Genomic DNA, 20,497 nt, shown 5'->3' with positions numbered 1-20,497 from the left:
CCTTAACTGGCATTACACATATATACATACCCTACAGGCATAAAGTTTCAGAAAAATGAAGTATAAAATTTTGAGGCTGAAGAATTTTATGGGGCTTTTTAGTCTCTGACATCTTTTAGAGTACAAATAAGTCATTTGCTCAGTGCTTCAGAGTAGTTCTTCAGCAAGGACTATTCCCATTTTTTGGATAGTGAATATAAAAATGCTGAAGGCCCCAACTTTAATCTCAATAAAATTTTATTAAAGTTGAATTGATTCCTTTCACTTTCTATAAAAAAAATAGAAATACTGAAGTGATATTACTCAGTATTCATTCCACAAGCATTTAATAAGTGCCTACTCTGTGACAGGGACAGTCCTAAGTGCTGGTGATATAAAAACAAAAATGAAAGTCTCTGTCCTCAATAAGCTTATATTCTGGTGAGGGGTGGGTGGGAGATTTGTATGTATATTATGCTGCATTTCATTTTCTATGTACTGAGAAGCAGCAAGACATATGGGATAGAGAGCTGACCTCTGAGCCAGGAAGATCTAGATTCAAATTCTGACCAACATGCTGGCTGCGTGACAAATCTGGGCAAATCACTCAATGTCTCAGTGGCCCCAGGCAACTCCAAGATTTTAAGTTTGCAAAGAAAGTGATCTGCAAAGGTAAAGAAAGTTTACTCACCAGGAGTTTCCTTTATTTTTTTCTAAAGAAACATACATAGTAATTGTGGGGGAGGGGGTGTTAGAACAGCTTGTCCTCTATGAACATTGAGGGCCAGGGAGACAGAAATGAGATGTCAGCAGCATTATGAACACAGGGCAGTTTGGCTGGAAGAGAGTACATGACAGTAACAGGCAATAATCTTGGAAAGGTATGCTGGAGCCAAACTGAAGAGAATTTAGTGCCAAACATAGTTTGTATTTTATCCTAAAAGCATGAAGGAACTGAGCATGGAGTTTTGTTGTTTTTTCTTTTTTCATATTTTGATAAGATTTTTACCAGTCCTTTCCAGACAGATGAATGGGCTATGGGGTAAGTCTAAGACTAAAGAACACTGGTACCCAATGCTGTAAAACAAGTTTCTGACCTTTAGCCATGAACTCAGGATACCTCTTTATCAGAGTCTGTAGGTGTTTCCCTCCCTCCCCCTTCCCCTTATGGTTTAATCCTAGGTTTGTATGTTAAAGGATGGAGTTCTAGGACACCAATTCTAATCCCATATCTATTACCCACTAGCTCTGTGAATTTGACCATCTATAAAATGTAAATGTTATATACCCAACCTCTCTGGATTACCATAGGGTTAAGATGAACAGATTTTTGAAAAAAACAAAATGAAACAAAAACAAGAATAATCTATACAAAATTCAGATTACTGACCTTGAGGTACAGTTACCCCTAGGGTATAATGTTTTCTTTCATTAAGTTCTGGAATGAAACTCAAAATTTCACATTGAACACCAGGCACTAGCATAATGTCCCATTTCGAAAAGTCTCAGTAACAGTATCTATTTTTGGTTCCTTACTTAGTTTCTTTCACGTTAAGGGAAGTGAGTTGGTTTTTGTCACATAAGGACTACCAGGATAATCCATTTAGAAAATCATAATTTATCACTAAAGTTTAAAAAAAAACTCTACAAAAGGCATATATCCTTTTTCTTTATGCAGAAGAGATATTGGTGATGATTTCAGCTTCTTACCAAAAGATACAAAATGCAATGAATGTTTCCTTTTAAAAGTACTCCAGAATTTCTAAACAAGTTTAAAACAAAGTCTTTCCTTACTAATTCAAATAAGACAGCAAAGACTGTTACCCTTCAAATCCAAGGACTAGATAATGAGGTGAGTACTCTGAGTTGTTTTTCCAGGACTGGTGATGGATTTGTGCTGTTCTCATATTCTCCTTTTCAACCAGTAGCATATGTTTACAAAGCTGGATGGCCAGGGATGGGCTGTAGTCTGTGGCTATAACAAGGTAAAGGCCATTAGTTGCTGGGGCCCAAGTTAAATCATTTTTTTCCTTCAGGGAGACAATTAAGAATTGGCAAGTAGACCAGCAGCCAATGCTGTATAAAATGCATTATTAACTTGTTATAACTACTTCATCTGATCAACGTGTAGGCTAATGAAAGGCATATGGTAGAAGGCAAAATTCTCATTTTTGTTCAAAACTTCCTGCTAAGGAAGAAAGGCCTCTATTCTATTTTCTTCTTTCTAGGACTCACACAGGGTGAGAAGGCAAGGATGCATGGCAGTTTGCACTGATGAAGTGCCTAAGTCAATGAGATCAAAGGACCAATGAAATTATTATTTGTATTATTACCATTTATTTTCCACTTTCCTTAGATCATAGGACATCTCTGTGAAGAAATTTTGTTGAAAACTGAAGGGGTCACCAGCTTTACATTTCCAATAGTTCTTGGGAGATGTAGAAGAGTTAAATCAGATCTTACCATAGAGGTAATAGCAGCCTTCTATTCCTTCCCCACCCCCCACCCCCACCTTTTCTGGCAAAGAATTAGACAAAATGGATTTTTAGTATTTAAACCACTAATGACTAGCTCTCTTTTAAGTAGTAGAGCCAGTCTTGTTTCATTTTGTTTTCCTACCACCTAGACACAAGCATTTCCATCCCACGTTTTAAGCATATACTTTCTCAAAATAGTGACACAAATGGCTAAAAATTTGGTTTAAGTTCTTTTACTCATAATGTCGTAGGCCAACTAATAGATCTGAGGTTTGAGAAAGTAAAGCACTTCCATATCCTTGGAGAAGAACTCAGCATACGACTAGTTTTTAGAAGGCAATTAATCCAATATCTAAAAAGAGGACATAGAAACTACTCTGATAGGAGGAAAAATTCTTAATTATGGTAATCAAACAATAACACATTACCCACTTACGACATTTTATTGGCATATGACAATTTACAAGGGTCCCTACTGCAATATACATCACACTGAATGGAGTCATCTAACCATCCTATATAGCCATCCTTACTGGGGAAGACTTTTCTCAAATTAATGCCCAACACTGATTTAAACTGTGACAAAAAGGAATAATGACTCCTTAAAGCAGTCTGATATTGTAAAAAATATATTTTGCATTTAATAGTAAAACTCCTAGGATGCTGGAAGGTATACACACCTAAGAACTGAGTCATGGCCTTCTTGTGATTAAGCAGCTTTCTTAATCCTTCCTGGAAACATCCTTTGGTTCATTTTGTTTCCCTTCTCTGGGCAAAAGGAAGTCTGTCAATGCAGGTACCAAAGGGTTAATATTTCCTGCTACTGTAAACATTAGACAATTTCTTAACAACAGCAATTTAGCTTTGGGTGTACATGTCAGTAAGTATGAAGCTAAATTGTGGATTGAAAAAAAAAATGCACACTGTGCTTTACCCTGGACTCTGAAAAGATATGCATTTGCATCCCATCTGGGATCCTTCCCTCTTAATTGGGGAAGTAACTTAACAAAAATTTGTTGTACACACAGTAAGTTAAAGCAGTGTATCTGCTTTCAAAATTTGATGTGATGTTCTCTCCCAGGATAGCCTTTAACTATAAGATCCTCTGGGCCCTATCTAGTTTACTACCACAGAAAAGCACTCGTTTTCTTCAGTGAAAGACAAAAATGTACAGCAGTGTATAGTGAGTGTCCCTTCTAAGAGTAGCAAATATGTTCAAATAAATTATCTACCTAGCGAATGCTAAAGTGTCTAAGGAAATGTGGTTCGCTTGGAGATGATCAACTCATTGATAAGAGGGTACCTCAGCTTGAGTTACTTCCTGAGTAATGGCAACGATGTGCATTTTTGCTTTGACAAGTTAATTCCTTGTTTTAAAAAGCAATTTAAGGGTGACAAATGAGTACATGCATAATTGAAGTTTTCTTTTGCTTTTCCAAATATATTTACCTTTTCTTCCCTTACCTTATCCCCACTTTATTTTTAAACCAGCTTTTAGCAAATGCTATTGCTGCAACCAGCAAGGTGCCAGAAATTCATATATTGATCAAAAATGAGGGCAGGAGAGAGTTACAGATTTCATCTTAAGATGTTCAAAGCCTTAACAGATATAGCAAGCACTTGTACTTATACTTGTACATAGCTACTTTGGCCTTCTTGTCAACTCTAAAAAGGAGGAATTTCCTTTTTTTTTTCCAGTTATAAGGGCTTGATTTAACATTTAATTTTAACTATTTCAGACTTTTATTCCTTTTAAAGCTGCCAATACTAATGAAGAAGACAATTCCGGTTGCCAGACTATCTGCCTGAAGAAAACTCCAAAAAAGAAAATGATAGGGCCATTTTACAAACTGGAACTAAACAGAAACAAATGCAAGCTAGGTCGATGCTGCAACAAACTTCCTGACAAAAACTTTTTATTGGTGACATTAGAAAAACAAATTATTCAAAACACTTCTAGTGAATAGTTTGTCCTTATTGCCTAAGGTATATGTGGCTGATCTTTTTTAATCTAAGACATTCCACTTTTTTAAATCATGTAAAATGTGAACTTTTTCTTTCCATTAAATACTTCAGCTCTGCAAGCATCTGCATGTTTCTCTGTAGGGTCTTCCCCATCCTAGCTATCAGCCACATCGCATGAGCATTGAAGGGTTTTTAAACTTAGTACAAATTAGGTGGAGTTTTAACTATAACACTGTTAGTTACAGACCAATTTCAATCCTCAAAGAGTAGCTGATTGTCCAAGACCATGAATCAGTCCTCAAAGAGTGCCAACAGTGAGTTTTGAAGCAAAAGAAGAATGGCTCTAAAGCTTTCCTATATTTGTACTTAGTCCTTGCTCTCGGCAGAAAACCATTTCATCAAACTAATCTGATTTTAATATTATGTATATAATGAGAAGTGCTTACCTTTTCTACTTCTCAACTGTTAGGCTGAGCAAAAATGGTATTTTCCCCCTTTTTGAATATTCACTGCAGTGTTGAACTTGATTATTATTAGTTCACCAAAGCAACACAACTTGTTCTGCGGTACACTTCAAAGACTGGTCACCCTACAGTGTAATGTGTTCTACTTAAGGAAGATGCTAACAGCTGTGTACTGTTAAAATAATTAACAATCTGTATAAACAATTTCTGTTCAGGGATTTGTATATAGCGCTAAAGTTTACTTCAGAATAAAACACTGACAAACAGGGGGAAGGAAAAATCAGAACTTTCACAGAGTCGTACTTGACCATATCTTATAGACAAAGCAGAATTACAATGCATATAACAAAAACAGTAAAAGGTTTTTTTTAAAAGTTTATAGTTACAAATATGGTACGCAGCAACTTTCTACTTTGCTTCAGTACAATCTTCAACATACACTCTACTATTATTGAGATATTTAAAGACTTAAAACAAAAATTCTACAGACTACTTGCAAACAGTAAAATTTAAGTAAAATGCTTACATTCGTTTTTGAAAACAAAAAAATCACGTAAAAAAATGGTGGGTGCAAGTTCTGCTCTCAGTTGCAATCTTACTTCAGATTTACTATTCCTATAATAAAAAAAACACAGAAAGTGAAGATTAACAGAGCCAGGGGCGGAGGGACAAACTACATACCATATATAAACCATAGCAAGCTCTGTTTATAAAATTAGATTTACTAAGTTTTAGCAAATTGTCACCCTCCTAGCCCACACTGACGGAAATCTGCTCTTCAATTCACTGACAAGTTGGAATTTTCTACCTTTTCTTCTTTGCGTCTGTCCTTCTTTTCTTCATTATTTTCCATGGTCTCTTCTTCATCTTCAACAATCCCATCCCCTTGGTATTTGTCATGTGTCCATTTTGGACTGCTACCTGATTTTTTGAAGTTAAACCGCCCTCTGCCACGTTGGAAAGTGCCGCGGCCTCTTCCTCTTTTGGCCCAATAATCCACACCATCATCCCTGTCGTCATGCTAAAGAAATGTTAAAAATAATCAATGAGATGCTTTTGAGCATTTTAGCCCCATTTAAAGCATGTTGATAAACAGATAAGTGTTCATTTCAAAATTTTTTACATGTACCAGGTAGGTGTTAAAAAATTATGTTTTGTTAGCAGGTCTCCAATATGTTTTTTAACATGTACATTTCTCAGGCAAATCTGCTGAAACTGAAGAGACTCCTGCCCATAATTAAATGTTATCTTTTCCAACTTATAAGGATTCCTTCTTTTGAAGCCAACCACAAACAACTGGTAGGTCGTCATAAAGTCTTTCAACATGCAGAATTTTCTATCAAAGATTACCATTTTTTCATATATTTCCTACATTTCCAATACTTAACATTCATAATTCATATGATCCTGGTTAACAGTTCGCTCTATGTCCTATCATCTCCCTTGATGTTATATACAGTTCTAAATTTATAAATTACAGAAGCAACTAGTAAATGAGCTATTGCCCACTGCTAAATGATGAAGGAGAAGGGAAAGAAAACCATCCCAAATAAATAAAATCCTGAAAAGGTAATTCTGTAAGACTCAAGGAAAATTCATGGCTCCTTGGGACATCTGCATAATTACGGACATTTTTAGCCCACTTGTATTTCTTCATAAAACTGAAGGGTTCTTCAAAACACTGAGATTATTCAATAAGCGCTAATACTTTCTTTTCATTTGAAAACTTCAAGATATATCTCTATGTACATTAAGCTGAAGATATCTGAGCATTCGACATCTAACTGGCACTGTCAGATTCCAATATGTCCTAATCATACTTTGCCAATTAAAGATCAAATCCTTTACTAATATGTTCCAATGTATGTCTTCGTAAGGAATTTTACTTACAGAGGTAAAAATGTAGTAGTTATAAAAGAATATACTCCAGGACATTAGATTAGTTTGACTAATTCCAGGAATTAGTTCCAGGTTTATGGTACAAAAATTTTGAACAGTTTGCCAAATTGAAACTGGACCACTAAATATAATGGAAGTTTAATCTAATCCCAAGCCCAATTAAATTGCCTTAAAGCAAATGCCAGTTAAAGTCTTTAAATTCTACTGCATGACTTTCTATTAAATGTTTTCTGGAAGGAGGTATTAAAACAAAGAAGAGCAGCAACCAATTTTGAGAGAATAGTTACTGCTGGTTTTTTTGTTGAAGAGAGATTAACTAGTTAACATTTGACAGAAAGTGCCTGGAAGGAGGGAGGCAAGGGACATCTGGGCATGCTCCCCTAAACCTCAGCTCCTTCTCAAAACTTCCACCTTCGAAAGATATTTCCTTGAAGTCCAGAGGGCAAAGTATACTCCTCTTTCTGATTTTATAAGCAATGGAAATGGAGCTAATGTTCAGAACCCCAAATGGGGATAAAAGGCAATATCCTCTCCTAAAAGTAGATTTAAAGCATGTTTTCAAGGAGAGAGAAAAGAGGCAGCAAAACTTGGGGAGAAGAGGAAGGTATCAAACTTGACAATCTCTTTCCTCCTTCAGATAAGAGGAGCCAAACAAGGCTTTTGATGATAAATCCCAAACAAACTTTTGACCCTCAAATTCTCACATTGGCTACACATGACCAAGAACTAAACCTTAAGCTAAACTAGAGCTTAAGGATCATCTCGACCATGGGGTTCTTAACCTGGGGTCCACGAATTGTTTTGTTTTTAATCATTTTGACAATTCAATTTCACCATAACTGTTTCTTTGTAACCTTATGTATTTTATGCATTTAAAAATATTGTGAAAAGAGGTCCACAGGTTTCACCAGACTACCAAAGGGGTCCATGACACAAAAAAAGCTAATACCTGATCTGGTCAAACTAGTTAAAATGATGTGCTCAAGGGGGAAAACCTAATTAGGACCACAACAAAGACTAGAACCCAGGCATGCCAACTCTATCCAGTCCTCTTTTCTATCACAAAGCACTCTTAAATACATTGTGAATGAATCCCCTTTAAAAGAAAGAGTAAAACATATGAAACTCGAATTCCCTCTACCCCCTCTGGGAGTCTCTATAATTTATACAGCACCACTGGGGCTGTTAGACTGAACTGTCACCACTGACCTAGCACTGGGATGACTGCAGCACCTTCTCTTCAATATTCTGCTCTTTAATAGTTGTGACCTTTTTCATTTTCACATAGCTGATCTTATAAAAATTTCATTTCTAAATGATCTGTAATCCAAGGTATCTCAGGTACTTTCATCCATGGAGTGTTATGGGGAATTTCAGAAAAAACATAACAATGCCACTGGGATATAGATTAGACTTGTGTTGTGAGAGTTGGCTATAGGAGGATGGAGAGGTTCACTGACTTGTCCTGGATCATATGACTCAGTGATGACAATACAAATAACTTTGACACCACAGATCAAATTTCTAGTTTTAAACATTTCATTTTCTAAGTACCCTAAGAACCACCCAATGGGATAGGAAACCTTTTAAAATCATACTACAGAGATCTTTTTCATTAAATACTTTACTAGGTTTTATCTGTTAACTCCCCTGCCCTCTCCCAATAATCCTTCCCGTTAAGGTTCTACTCAAAAAGCTGTTTGAATCATTGTATCCTGTTCAAAGCACTTAGCAGAGTTTAGTTTCATAATACGAAGTTCAAATTTATATATAAAACCAAAACAATTTATTTATTAAGAGACTGCAGCAAATCAGGGCACAAGTTTGGTCAGCTTTGGAAATTGATCGGTAGGTAGGAAGAGATCATGGACTCGAAATTTTTTGTTTTGGTTAAAATTGGGCTGTAAAAGACACTTAGCTGCTTCTTATATAAATTAACACTGATACAATGGCAATATTTTTTTAAACTGTTCCTGATATTTACAGGTTGCTTAATTTCTGAAATAGTCCTTTTTTGTCCTTTGTCATTTGTAAAGCTCTTCAATAACCATAAGCTAAACCAATGAATATGTACTAAAATATACATTAAAAGTCACTGTAATTAATATAGGACTACCAAACTGGAAACTCCAAGGATATAAAAGTCTTAATCCCAAAAGACTAGACTGCCAGAATGATTAAAAAAAAAAGTTGTTACATCTAATTGTAACTCTCAAAAATCTGGAAGGTGCAATTTATTCATGAAATTATTTATTCATGAAAAGTATACCTAAAAGTAGACAAGAAACCAATGTAATTATGCTCATAACAACCTCCCTCCTTCTGGAGGTAGGAACAGCTATAGCCTGTATCAATGTTACCTGAAGTGATATCGAAGAAAAAGTTATCTGGCTTAATTTCAATATTTTAAACACCACCAGTGCCAAACTATTGAAGTAAGCTCTTTCTAAGTCAGAGGTGGTATTATTATCTTCTTTAGACTTTATAACAGATAATATATTGAGTAAGGGAGTTACCTTAATTTTTATTTAGATACAATATAGAAGAATGACTGATTCCAAACTCACAAACACAATAAGGTTTGTCATGTTAACTCACTTCAGGTTTGCTGGGTGATGCTTAAAACTACAGAAATAAATATGAACATTTTATGAAATGTTTTACCATTACTACCACCTCCCAAAAAGAAGTGACTTATTTAAAAGGAACACTGCTATAGCACCCACTAGTGAAATTAGCTAAATGTCAGAGAGAATGGCTTAAGGACTAAGAGCAGTTCTTAAGGTGTATACAAAGCAAAATTTTATGACTAGAATACTATTTTCCCCACTGTGATCCATTAACTTTCACATATTCAGAGAAATGTTTCCTGAATCTGGCTGCTTTTTTTCCCTCCCTAATTACCTCTGTCACACTGAAGGTATTTCAACTTACACCAGGCCATTACTTCTGTCTCAAATCAAGCCTTTCCCCTCCTGCCCTATTCATTTTGTGGAAAGGTGTTTCCTTTTTAGCAAATGATTCTTATCTCAATACCAGTGAAATGTCTAGGCCAATATGCCAAGGAGTCTACTCAGGATCATCTCTTCCTCCAATAAAAATTCTCCACTAAACTATTCACATGTGCTAAAATAATGGTCTTTCCATAAGCTGTTTTAAAATACACTGTAGGTTCTGTTTGGATTTTACTTAAAAAAAGTAGATTATAAAGGCTGTCTTAGGATCACCTTTGCACCAAGACAGCAGTATTCAAATAAATACGTAAACCACAAAGAAGTTATAATATTCCATTCTGATTATGGCTGCCACCCACTTGTAGCTCACCCTATATTGGAACACACAAGATGTGGAACTAAGGTATTAGCAAGGGGATTAAAAGCCCTTGAAAACTATCTACACTGCAAGTCAGCTAAAAATGCGCAACACATTTATTCTTTGTGTTATAAACATTATGGTGAAATTTTGTTTAGAGATTTTATTAGCATGAAGGATACCTATACTAAAATTTATTCACCCAGTATGCTTTAAAAAATAATGCAAACCAAACACACAGATTTCTAACACCCACCAAGAAGTACTTCTTGCTCTTTGGGGTATATTCTGGATCCCATTCCTCTTCCTTCGGTCTCTTTTGAAAAGTAGTATTTGAGTTGTTTGGACCAGTATTTGTCCCAGCAAAAACTCCTCTGGCTCTTCCTCTGCCTCTAATTCGAAACTGATTAACATTAACAAAGTTGTTTAGTTAGGCAGTCAAAAGCTGTTTAGTTACATGCAAACCATCATTTCACTGCATTATTTGTCCTGCCTCTTTCAAGCCCATGAGGAGTGAAAATATAAAGTTTATATGATCAGAAAAAAACTCTGTCCAATGGAAGTTGGTGGAAATACACAAGATAAAGGAAAAAAACACTAAAAAAAAAAAGGGAGACTTCAAGGACTATACTCAAAGTATAGAAACATTCTGTTGTTTCTGTTTTCTCACAACCAGCTAAGTACTCTACTTCCTTTAGAGATTGCTGTAGAGCCACCAAATGAATGAATCCTCTGACCTACTATGAGCCAAGGACTTTGTACTAATACAACCTCTGGTCTTCATTCACCCTCATTTACCAGGGAACTTCTGACACAGAGTAGGAATTAAAATCAGAAGTGGCAGGAATATCAATTTCACACAAAGGAAAATAACTGCCCCTGCTTCTTCAAAATATAAGCTTTCTTTCTTTGGAAATGTGTACAATAGTCACAATCACTTCCAGAGCCAGGGAAACTGCCCAATTTATATACATCATTAAAACAAGGACCTGTGGTTTCATCAATGTGGGAACTCCCTCGTGGACCCAGATAGCAACCAGTCTAACTTAGAGTCTTAAGAATTGCCTAAGGCTCAGAGGAATTAAGTGACTTGCCTACGGTCACAGTTATGTGTCAGAGGTGGGCTTTGACCCAGGTCTCCCTGACTCCAAGTCCACCATTCTCTCCACTCCGCCTCTAAATATGTTACAATTACTCATCATTTACTGAAGAGATCCTACTGACAGTATTTCCAATGCCAGGTTTTCTGTCAATGGAATTAACTTTAAGAATAATAAACAATTACATCTACTATCATAGATCACATCCATTACTTCCCTAAAGGATAGCACTCTATGTGTAATACAATTCCCTGAGAGCACCAGAGAATTTCAGGACTTACAAAAGTTCCTCTGGGTCGGCTGACTCCTGTAAAGCCTGAATATTCTTTTGGTTCATGGTGGGTTTTAAACTCTTCTTCTCTTTCCTTCTTACTTTCTTTTTCTTCTCGAGAGCTTGCTGAGGAAGAGGATGATGAAGAGGATGAAGATCGAGAACGGTCTTGCTCTCTGCTTTTATGTTTACTGTAAAAATAGAAAAAAAATACTGTGTGCTATTTTTAAAATGATGAACAATCTGCAGAATCTTAAAACTATAGGAAATCTCTGGGTTTTTGTTTTAAAGCTCTGGCCTATTAAAAATAACGTAAAAGTGAAATAATTGCATGTTAAACTTGGATACATTTTCAATTTCCATTCTCCTTCCACATTTTGATTTTATTTTGTTAGTGGGGGGAAAAAAACATACTGTAGCCAGCCAGTCAGGAGGCAGCAAACTCTAAGAACAAGTTTCTGTACTTTAAAATTTCAAATATTAGCTTGTTTCTTTTAATTTACTTTTCTTTGGGAAAGAAAATCAAGAGCAGGGTAAAGAAAGAATGCCTCATAGGCAAAGTTTCAAAGTAGCTACCTAATTCAATCTAACTGAAATATCTACATACCAACAGCTGCTAAGATATGGTCCCTATGTAGCACCATATAGAAGTACAAAATGTATAATACTACTGAGACTAGTCAAATACGGAGGCACAAATAAAATCCACATTGATCCAATGAATAGCAATGAAAAAAAAAATCTAAACAATACTTTAATTTCACTAGCTAGTTAACATATATATATATATATATGCATATGTGTATACGTGTGTGCATATATGTAATAACATTTGGCACTAATGGAAATCAGATCTACATGATCCTAACAAAACACCCAAAAGGTTCATACCTGCAGTAACTCTTACCACTGCTACACAGTATCCATGGAAATATTACTAAGAAAGACTAGCACACATTGATACTTCTTAAAAATTAGTACTTCCTCCCCCCATCTCACCCATGTTAAAAACCTCTGGTCATCATTTTTAAAATTTTTGTACTCTGGGTGTTATGAGTTGAAAAAGTGCGGAATCAAGCATAACGAACCAAAGTTCTTACACAAACTGTTTCTAGAAATGCACTGCATTGAAGTCCAACCTCCTGATGTAGCCTGGATAATAGGACACATTAATTTGTCATTTTTTTTTTCAGTGTTAGCTTGCTATTCCAAAGTTTTTGTCCTCATCCACCATAAGCCGTGTAAAAGACAAATACATTTTTGCTGTAAAACAAATAATTTTAATTGTTTAAATTTAAACATTCGATTACACAGTGAAAATTGAAAGCAATTAAGCTGACAATTACAAAAGGCTAATTAGAAGCTAAAACCTACTTAGATCACTTTAACAATTACCTGTCATCTTTGTAAGATTTGTATTCTTTGTAATCTTTAGGCGTTTTTTCTTGCTTTCTGGATCCACTGGATTCCCTGGAGCCCTTGGAATCCCCCCGTTCTTTACTTCTTTCTTTTCTACGACGATCAATGTCATGTCGAAGATCAGCAGAATCACACCTTAATTTTTTATCTCCCTATGAATGGAACAAATGTGAAATAAAGCATTTATAATATACATAAAAGTGAAAAATATAGCCAACCTATATACCCATATCTAACCTGGAATTGTAATGGTAGAAAGAATGTTATAATATACATTACATTCTATATACACTATACCAATTTATAATAAATATATACTTAGGAAGATGATTTCCCTGAAAATTTAAGGGAAAATATTAATATGGAGAAGAGGGGCGTAGTCTAAAAGTTAATTTTCCAGTGAATGTTATAAGCTTTTAAAAAAATGTGTTTTCCTTTACACACTCCTTACTGTCAGTTGCAAACGATGTAGAATTACTTTCAACCTTAACAACAAAGATTTGTACACACTATATCATTGAGTACCCCTTGTTCCACCAACATACTTTTGAGTAGCTAGTATTAAAAGTACAATCTGTGGCCACAGAGCAGTTGCTTCTCTTGTGAACTTAATAGCTATATAAATACCAAAAGAGTTCTCAGCAGCTTGGGCTCACTAAACAATAACTTGACTAACCCTCATGAGTAACAATAACAGAAAAGTCACTTTCTGTAATTTGCAAGTGAACTATTAAAGTGACTGTAATACAGGAGAGACAAAGTCAGAAATATGTTAATTCCCAATCATGAACTCAGTAACCTAGACCATATCCTACCGCCTATCTTTCAATTCAGGTGTTGCAAAAGGTACTAATTTAAAGAAGTTTCACTCATTGCAATCAATTCCATTGATTTTTTTTTTAAACCGCCAGGCATTGGAAGATGGGGGAATGAGGGGGGGTGTTGTAGAATTATATAATCACTAAGATGCAAACCAATATGGGTATCCTTGATATCAATGATGGGAATAAAAACGATTTACTAAAAATATAAAATACTCCAAACCACTAAGATGTATGTATTTGTTCCTAGAATAATGGAGGAAAAAAGAAGAGCAGTAAGCCTCTTACTTTTGCTCTTTTCATCCTCATACAGAGTCAAAACTAAAATTAAAACCCCACTGTGAAAGAAAGAAAAGAAGGGAGGTAAGAGGTGCCAATGCAATGTCTTCCTGCTGCTTCTTACGACCTGCAGCATCATGGTTTTCAATCTTTGAAGCAGTGGTACTCACAGTTAGATGATTCTGGAGCCACTTTTGCCTTTGCCATTAAACACAAAAGTCACAAAGCTACTGTACATCCAAATAGAGTGTGTATAAAATAATATTCTAACTACAGAAAAGATAGGTTGTACCTGACTGAAAGAGCTAAATGAAGCTTGAGTATCACAGTCTGAATATCACTGCATTTAAGTTTCCAGCACAGGATCTTAAATGATCCACTCATTCATTCAATCAACAAATATTTATTGACTGCCTACTACGTTCAAGACACTGTGCTAGGTGCTGTGGAAGATACAAAAAAGAATTAGACATAGTCCTTGACCTCATAATACTAAATGTTTCCCCCAAACTTTTTCAGTTCATGTTATCCCTAAGAACTTCAAAACACAATGAACAGAATGAGGGGAATAACTCTGGTCAAATGGATTTTTACATCCTTACCCTCCCACATATGTATAAATAAATCAATACACACGTCATTAGTCAATCACACATCTGCACACACATATGCACGAAATTCATCACAGTTACCACTAACTTTCAACATCTATAACAAAACTACCAAAGGAAAATGAGTTACCCCAGAGTGTCAAAATACAGCAAAGACCCATTAAAATATTGTACCACATGTTCCCAAACCACACAAGAGTGGTCAGGTTTAGTAACTTCTCAAACCAACAAAAGTCTACTGCAGCCACTTGAAATCCGTTAACAGATGTTACTGTTTTCAACCTTTCAAGGATTTGTGATTTCATCAATATGGTTTCTCCCCTGCTAGCAACACAAACTACAACTTCCACACAAACTACTGATGATTTTAGAGAATTTTTTTGGCCAAAACAGTATCTTCTTGTGGCCAAACTTATGAGGCTGGTGCTCAGATCATAGCATCATTAGGCCCAAAATAACTATCTTTTTCAGCTTAGTAGCACCTGTCAGAAATGTCACTGATGGCAAAGACTTCCAAGAATCCAGGGTATCTCACAGAGCATGAAAAGGCCAGCAATGTAGGTCTTTAGCGGACTATTAACATCATGCTCTATTTAAGCAATTTACATCATAAAAATTTATATCCTGAAAAGGAAGAAATGCATTTCAGGTTAGCTCAACCCTCTGCCACATTTCTACCACTCTACTCTTCAAAACCAAATCTAGCTCAGCAGTAACATGAAAATGGGTTTATATAAAGCAGAGAAAGTAAAATTATCTTTCACTTTGCCACTTGATTTCATGCTTACTCTGCTCCACTGACTTCTCACAAATTGACAGGTTAGGCCTTATTTTTCCAACATCAAGGTTTTCTGTTGCTAACTCCAAAAAAGCTTATGTTGCAAGGATCCATTTCTAATTCAGATATTTGGAACTCAGAACAAACCGTCACGTGAGAATAGCATTAACAATAGTGGTTAGGCTCTCAAACAATCCACAAAAGGTTATTACTAGCCACCCAACAAGAACGGAATATGATTTTTGTTTTCCTGGGCTGCCCACTTTTACATTAAGGCATAATTCTATTGCCTCTGCCTGTTTCATAAATCAGTGTGGCACAGTGATAAATAGCCATAATAAGGAACACCTGGGTTAAGTCTCAGATTTCCCCCCCCCCCCCCACATAGACTGGCTTATGCATGCTTGAACAAGTCCCTTAAGGTCTCAGTGTCCTTGCAAACCTCAAATTATAGTAAATCGCAGAAGCTTCCAATTTTGATAAAGGCAGTTTCCTCACTGAGCACTAAATCTACACCAATTAAAACACAAATCTGGACCAAAACGGTCAAAGTTCTGATTACCATCACAATCTAATTATTAATTTTTACCTTTTCTTTCCTTTATATTCTAAGTTTTAACTGCCATTGTAAACTCAGAAACACACTTTATCATAAACATATATCTTCCTCCTCAAAACTAACTCCTTACAAAAAAATAAGCCTGTTGAGTCTGTTTGATATATCTAAATCAGACTATGTTATTTTAAGGCTAAAACTGTATCTTTTTACATGCTTCATAAATATCTATACATATAACAGACATTCCTCAAAATTATAAACAGGAAGAAATATCTATGACTAATATGTTTTGCTTGCCATTTAGATGAAATTTAAATGCAAGATTATCAAGACACTAAACTTAACATGAAATAGTCATCAAGACCATACCTTTTGATTTTCTTCTTTAAAAACTCTCTCTTCTCCTGATAAGCGGGTGTGCTTCCTCAGGGCACTCGGAGAGATGTCAATTCTCCTTAATATAAATTAAAATTAAGTGTATTTGTTATCATTGTTGTTATATATTGCTTAGTCTGGTAAAAGAAAAAAATGTAGGATTTTTTTAAACCAGTAAATGACTTAGCAAAGTAATAAAATTAGCACAGTTGCTAATAAATTGATCTATTATAATACATCCTCATCTGCCACCACTGGGAAATGAAGCATTCCACAAGAACAAACTTTCTAGGGACAGCTAGATGGTGAAGTGGATAGAGCACTGGCCCTGGAGTCAGGAGGACCTGAGTTCAAATCTGGCCTGGGACACATTAATACTTACTAGGTGTGTGACCTTGGGCAAGTCACTTAACCCCATTGCCTACCCCCCCCAAAAAAGAACAAACTTTCTAGACAATTGAAACTTGTTCCTTTAAGCACAAAACCTAAAATAATTTCAATGGAAAGCTTACTTAAGAATATTGCACATAGTCTTGCCTCTATAAGCAGGATATTCTCAGTATACCTTATAAGACCTTAACACTTGGTGCTATCATTATAAACATCAACCACTGTTAAAACAGTGCTCTGGAAACTAGAAGAATGTCCAGCCATTTTCCTCTTTGTCCTCAAAATACTGTGACTTTTACCATTCCTTAACTTTTTAAAAATATTTCTCATCTATTCCGTTGCCATAACGTTATCAATTGCCATTTCTATTGCCTCTTAAATAAATCCCTAACCTTCTCATTTATAATCAGCTGTTCTTCAATCAAGTGTTCAATGGAAAAGTAAAATAACAATATTCTTAAAGATCTTATTCACAAATAATTCTAATAAGGTTCTTTAAGTAAGAACTCATGGACATTTCCAGCCTTATCTACAGAATATGTACAGAGTTCTACAAAAGTTATCTTATAGGATGAGGTTTAATAGTACAGTTCCTATGTGCAACTGAAATTTTTATATCTTGTTTAATTATAATGTCTTTATATTGTAATTTGAATTGCTATGCAAAAAGTGAGGAAGATGAAACTAAAACTTTTACAAAAATGAATGTTAAAAACTATCTTTACATGTAATTGGAAAAAACAGTACTAAGATTGTTTAAAAATTTTTTTTAAAAAGAAGAGTTTTCATCAGAAGTACCTCCCAAAATATATCACTCGGCAATTCCTCCAAAATGAGATACTAGTAAAGAAAAGAGTAATATTTAACATCGTATGTTCTAATCTCAATCAAAACCAGACTGTTAGAAATTTGCGTTTCTTAGAATTTTCAATGAGAAATTCTGGCAAATTTCACACACAAAGCTAGGGCTTTACAGAATAAAATGGAGAAGCAGCTAAGTGGCACACTGGATGGAGCACCAGCCCTGCAGTCAACAGGACAGAGGTCAAATCTGGCCTCAGACACTTACTATCTGTGTAACCCTGGGCAAGAGAAAGAAAGAGAGAAAGAGAGAAAGAGAGAGAGAGAGAGAGAGAAAGAGAGAAAGAGAGAAAGAGAGAGAGAGAGAGAGAGAGAGAGAGAGAGAGAGAGAGAGAGAAAGAGAAAGAGAGAAAGAGAAAGAGAGAAAGAGAAAGAGAGAGAAAGAGAAAGAGAGAGAAAGACAGAAAGAAAGACAGACAGAAAAGAAAAAGAATAAAACAGAAAAAATCTTTACTTATCTTAAACCAAAATTGTAGAACTTGAAACTATAGATAGGAATGGTTCTAAAATCAATGTACATGTGTCATAATTTTCCAAACTTACACTTTCCAAATGAAGTCATTATCTTTAAGTAATGCTTATACAAGGCCCCATACCTGTGTATTTCTGGGCTTTTTTGCCGGGTGCAATGTTCTTCAGTAGCCTTCTGATATGAGGTGAACCTTTCATTTAGGGTCATTGCAGCTGATTTGAAGTATTGTTCTGTTGGTTAGGAGAAATACTACTTGGTTAGTTATTTCTATATTCACAGGCATTTCCATTCCTGACAGAAGGGGATGTAGCAGGTGAAAAAGTAAATAAAACACTCAAGAAACCTAGCAGGAGAAATACAAGTATTACAAAGAATTCCCTCCCTGTTCTCTTAATTCTTGTACCTCAATTTGTAGCGATGGTAACAGAACACAACCATTGCAAACTACCTCAAAAGTATACCCTGTCAATACTCCCTATAAGCCAAACACAATAATTGTAGGACTAAGTCAAGAATCTTTTTTCCCATTTCACTGATGTACTCTTTCCTTAAATAGAAGAAATAAAAGAACAGTAGTCTACGGGCATCTCTATACCTTGCCCAAACGTAGTTTCAAGTCATTAATTGGAGGAAGCAAAGAGAATATTCTGAATTAGTGCAATACTGAAGTAACTACAAATGTTTTAATAAAACACAAACTATAATTTCTGTATTAAGAATTATGATAAATTATTATGTGTAGAAAATGTCTTTACACTGCCAGTTCTAACAACCTTATTATTGATATTTATTTTAAAAAAAAAACATCTGGCATCTTGGCAAACCCGACAGCATATTTGATAACTGATTTTTTTCTTGCTTTTCTTTAAACAATTTTTAAAAATCAGTAACAGTAATTTTCTTGTTTTTAAAGACCAGCTCAACAAATGTGTTTTATAATGTAAACTAGAAAGACGCAAAAAAGTCATGAACTATGAAATGTTACATATGAAGCAAGCTATCTGCTTAACAGGTCAACATACATCTGTGTCAACTTACCGCCCAATATCCAGCACATGTCTCATAACCAATCATTAAAACTTGAAACGGCCACTACAAGGGTAGTGCCTCAATCATAATTCCATGAAACCCAGGAATTTGAGCTAGCAACTCAGTTTTTATGCCATTTTTGCCAGGAAGACAGAAGATTCAACTTTGCCTGTTTTTGCATCTGTATCTTTCAACAGCTATTTTACTTTGAAACATGGATTTTGCCATTTCAAAACATATTCCAGGACCTAGTTACAATGAAAAAGAAAACATCACTGGGCATTTTCAGCTCTATATGAAGAAAGAGCTGTTCAGATCGGTTGCACAATACCAATAATGAAACATAACTACAGTTTAAAAAAAAAGAAAAATAAAATGAAAAAGGAGAAAATTTACTAAAATCTGATCTCAAAATTCAGTATTCATGAAATATCGAGAAAGGCCAAAAAAGGAGAAAAAAAAGGAAGGGGAAAAAAGAAACCAATAATTCCAATGTTTCATGTACATCAATAATTTGGCCACAAACTTGTTCTCAAACCTAGTTACACTGCCAAAGGCTAAAATGTTTGCCTTCGGTTAGTTACAGTGATATAACTACATTTCAAGAGAAATTCAGTAGTCTAACCACCAGCTGCAATTTGAATATTGGCACACAATAAATCATGGATGGCAAATTTAGGCTAGTAGAGTTAGAAATCAAAAGATTCTTCAAAAAAAGAAAAAAAGAGGTTTGGTTTCAATACTAACCAGCCAGGAAGTATTCTGGGGGGAAAAAAACATTTCAGTTTAGCTGCCATCAACTGATGCAGCTGCCCAAAAAGTAATGCCCCAAAACTTCTGAACAGCTTTAAAACCTTTGAAACTAACATTACATATTGATGAAAACATAGGAACTCCAAAATATTTAGAATCTTATGAATGTTTCTTACATATAAAAACTAACTTAACAATTGCCTAATCTCCTTTTAGTTTATATCCTTTTAAATGGATTAGATTTTCCCCTTCTTAAGAATGATGACAATACATATGATTTCTTTTTAGTTTATTCACTATTTCATAAAAGCTATCACCATAAAAGTTAAGCATCATAAAAACAAGAGATGAGGTAGTTATAATCCAACATTTCACTTGACTTCAAATGCACTATTCAAAAACTGGAAGTTGAATTTACTAAATTATTTAATTGCAATACTGTCTCCCTAGTACAGCAGTACTGTACAATACAACAGGACAATATTGTACAACAGTACAATATTTTACAATAGCACAATAATCTGTTGACCTAAAACTTTCAAAATACTTATTTCAGAATTATGAACAAAAAACGCTGCCAAATTTATATCATAAAACCTTGAGTACTACATAATCAAACACAGTAAAGATATGTAGTAATGCATGCATATATTACAAGTAATGATGAAGAATGAAACTTCATT

General features: G+C 35.0%; 1 protein-coding gene across 11 annotated transcripts in view; it reads right to left on the bottom strand.

Annotated features, from left to right (window-relative positions):
* Positions 1 to 656: 656 nt before the first annotated feature.
* BCLAF1 (BCL2 associated transcription factor 1) overlaps positions 657 to 20,497 on the bottom strand; it is a 41,522-nt gene continuing 21,681 nt past the window's right edge. For 4 of the 11 annotated variants that reach the window (XM_020987136.2, XM_020987142.2, XM_020987138.2 and 1 more), the window contains exons 7-12: positions 18,157 to 18,262; positions 16,304 to 16,388; positions 12,863 to 13,038; positions 11,478 to 11,658; positions 10,353 to 10,499; positions 2,885 to 5,906 (exon numbers count right to left, since the gene is read on the bottom strand). In XM_020987136.2, coding sequence (XP_020842795.1) covers positions 5,664 to 5,906; positions 10,353 to 10,499; positions 11,478 to 11,658; positions 12,863 to 13,038; positions 16,304 to 16,388; positions 18,157 to 18,262 — 938 coding nt within the window. In that variant the 3' untranslated portion in view covers positions 2,885 to 5,663. Of the gene's footprint in view, positions 1,955 to 2,884; positions 5,907 to 10,352; positions 10,500 to 11,477; positions 11,659 to 12,606; positions 12,731 to 12,862; positions 13,039 to 16,303; positions 16,389 to 18,156; positions 18,263 to 20,497 lie in introns of those variants that run through there. The other 7 variants (XM_020987141.2, XM_078155119.1, XR_013486931.1 and 4 more) reach the window with 6 other exon arrangements.

The sequence above is a fragment of the Phascolarctos cinereus genome, unplaced genomic scaffold (assembly GCF_003287225.1).
Source record: "Phascolarctos cinereus isolate Bilbo 61053 unplaced genomic scaffold, phaCin_HiC Scaffold_5;HRSCAF=322, whole genome shotgun sequence".
Taxonomy (NCBI): Eukaryota; Metazoa; Chordata; class Mammalia; order Diprotodontia; family Phascolarctidae; genus Phascolarctos; species Phascolarctos cinereus.
The sequence above is the reverse complement of the archived record's forward strand: the minus strand, read 5'-3'. Positions and strand labels throughout refer to the sequence as shown.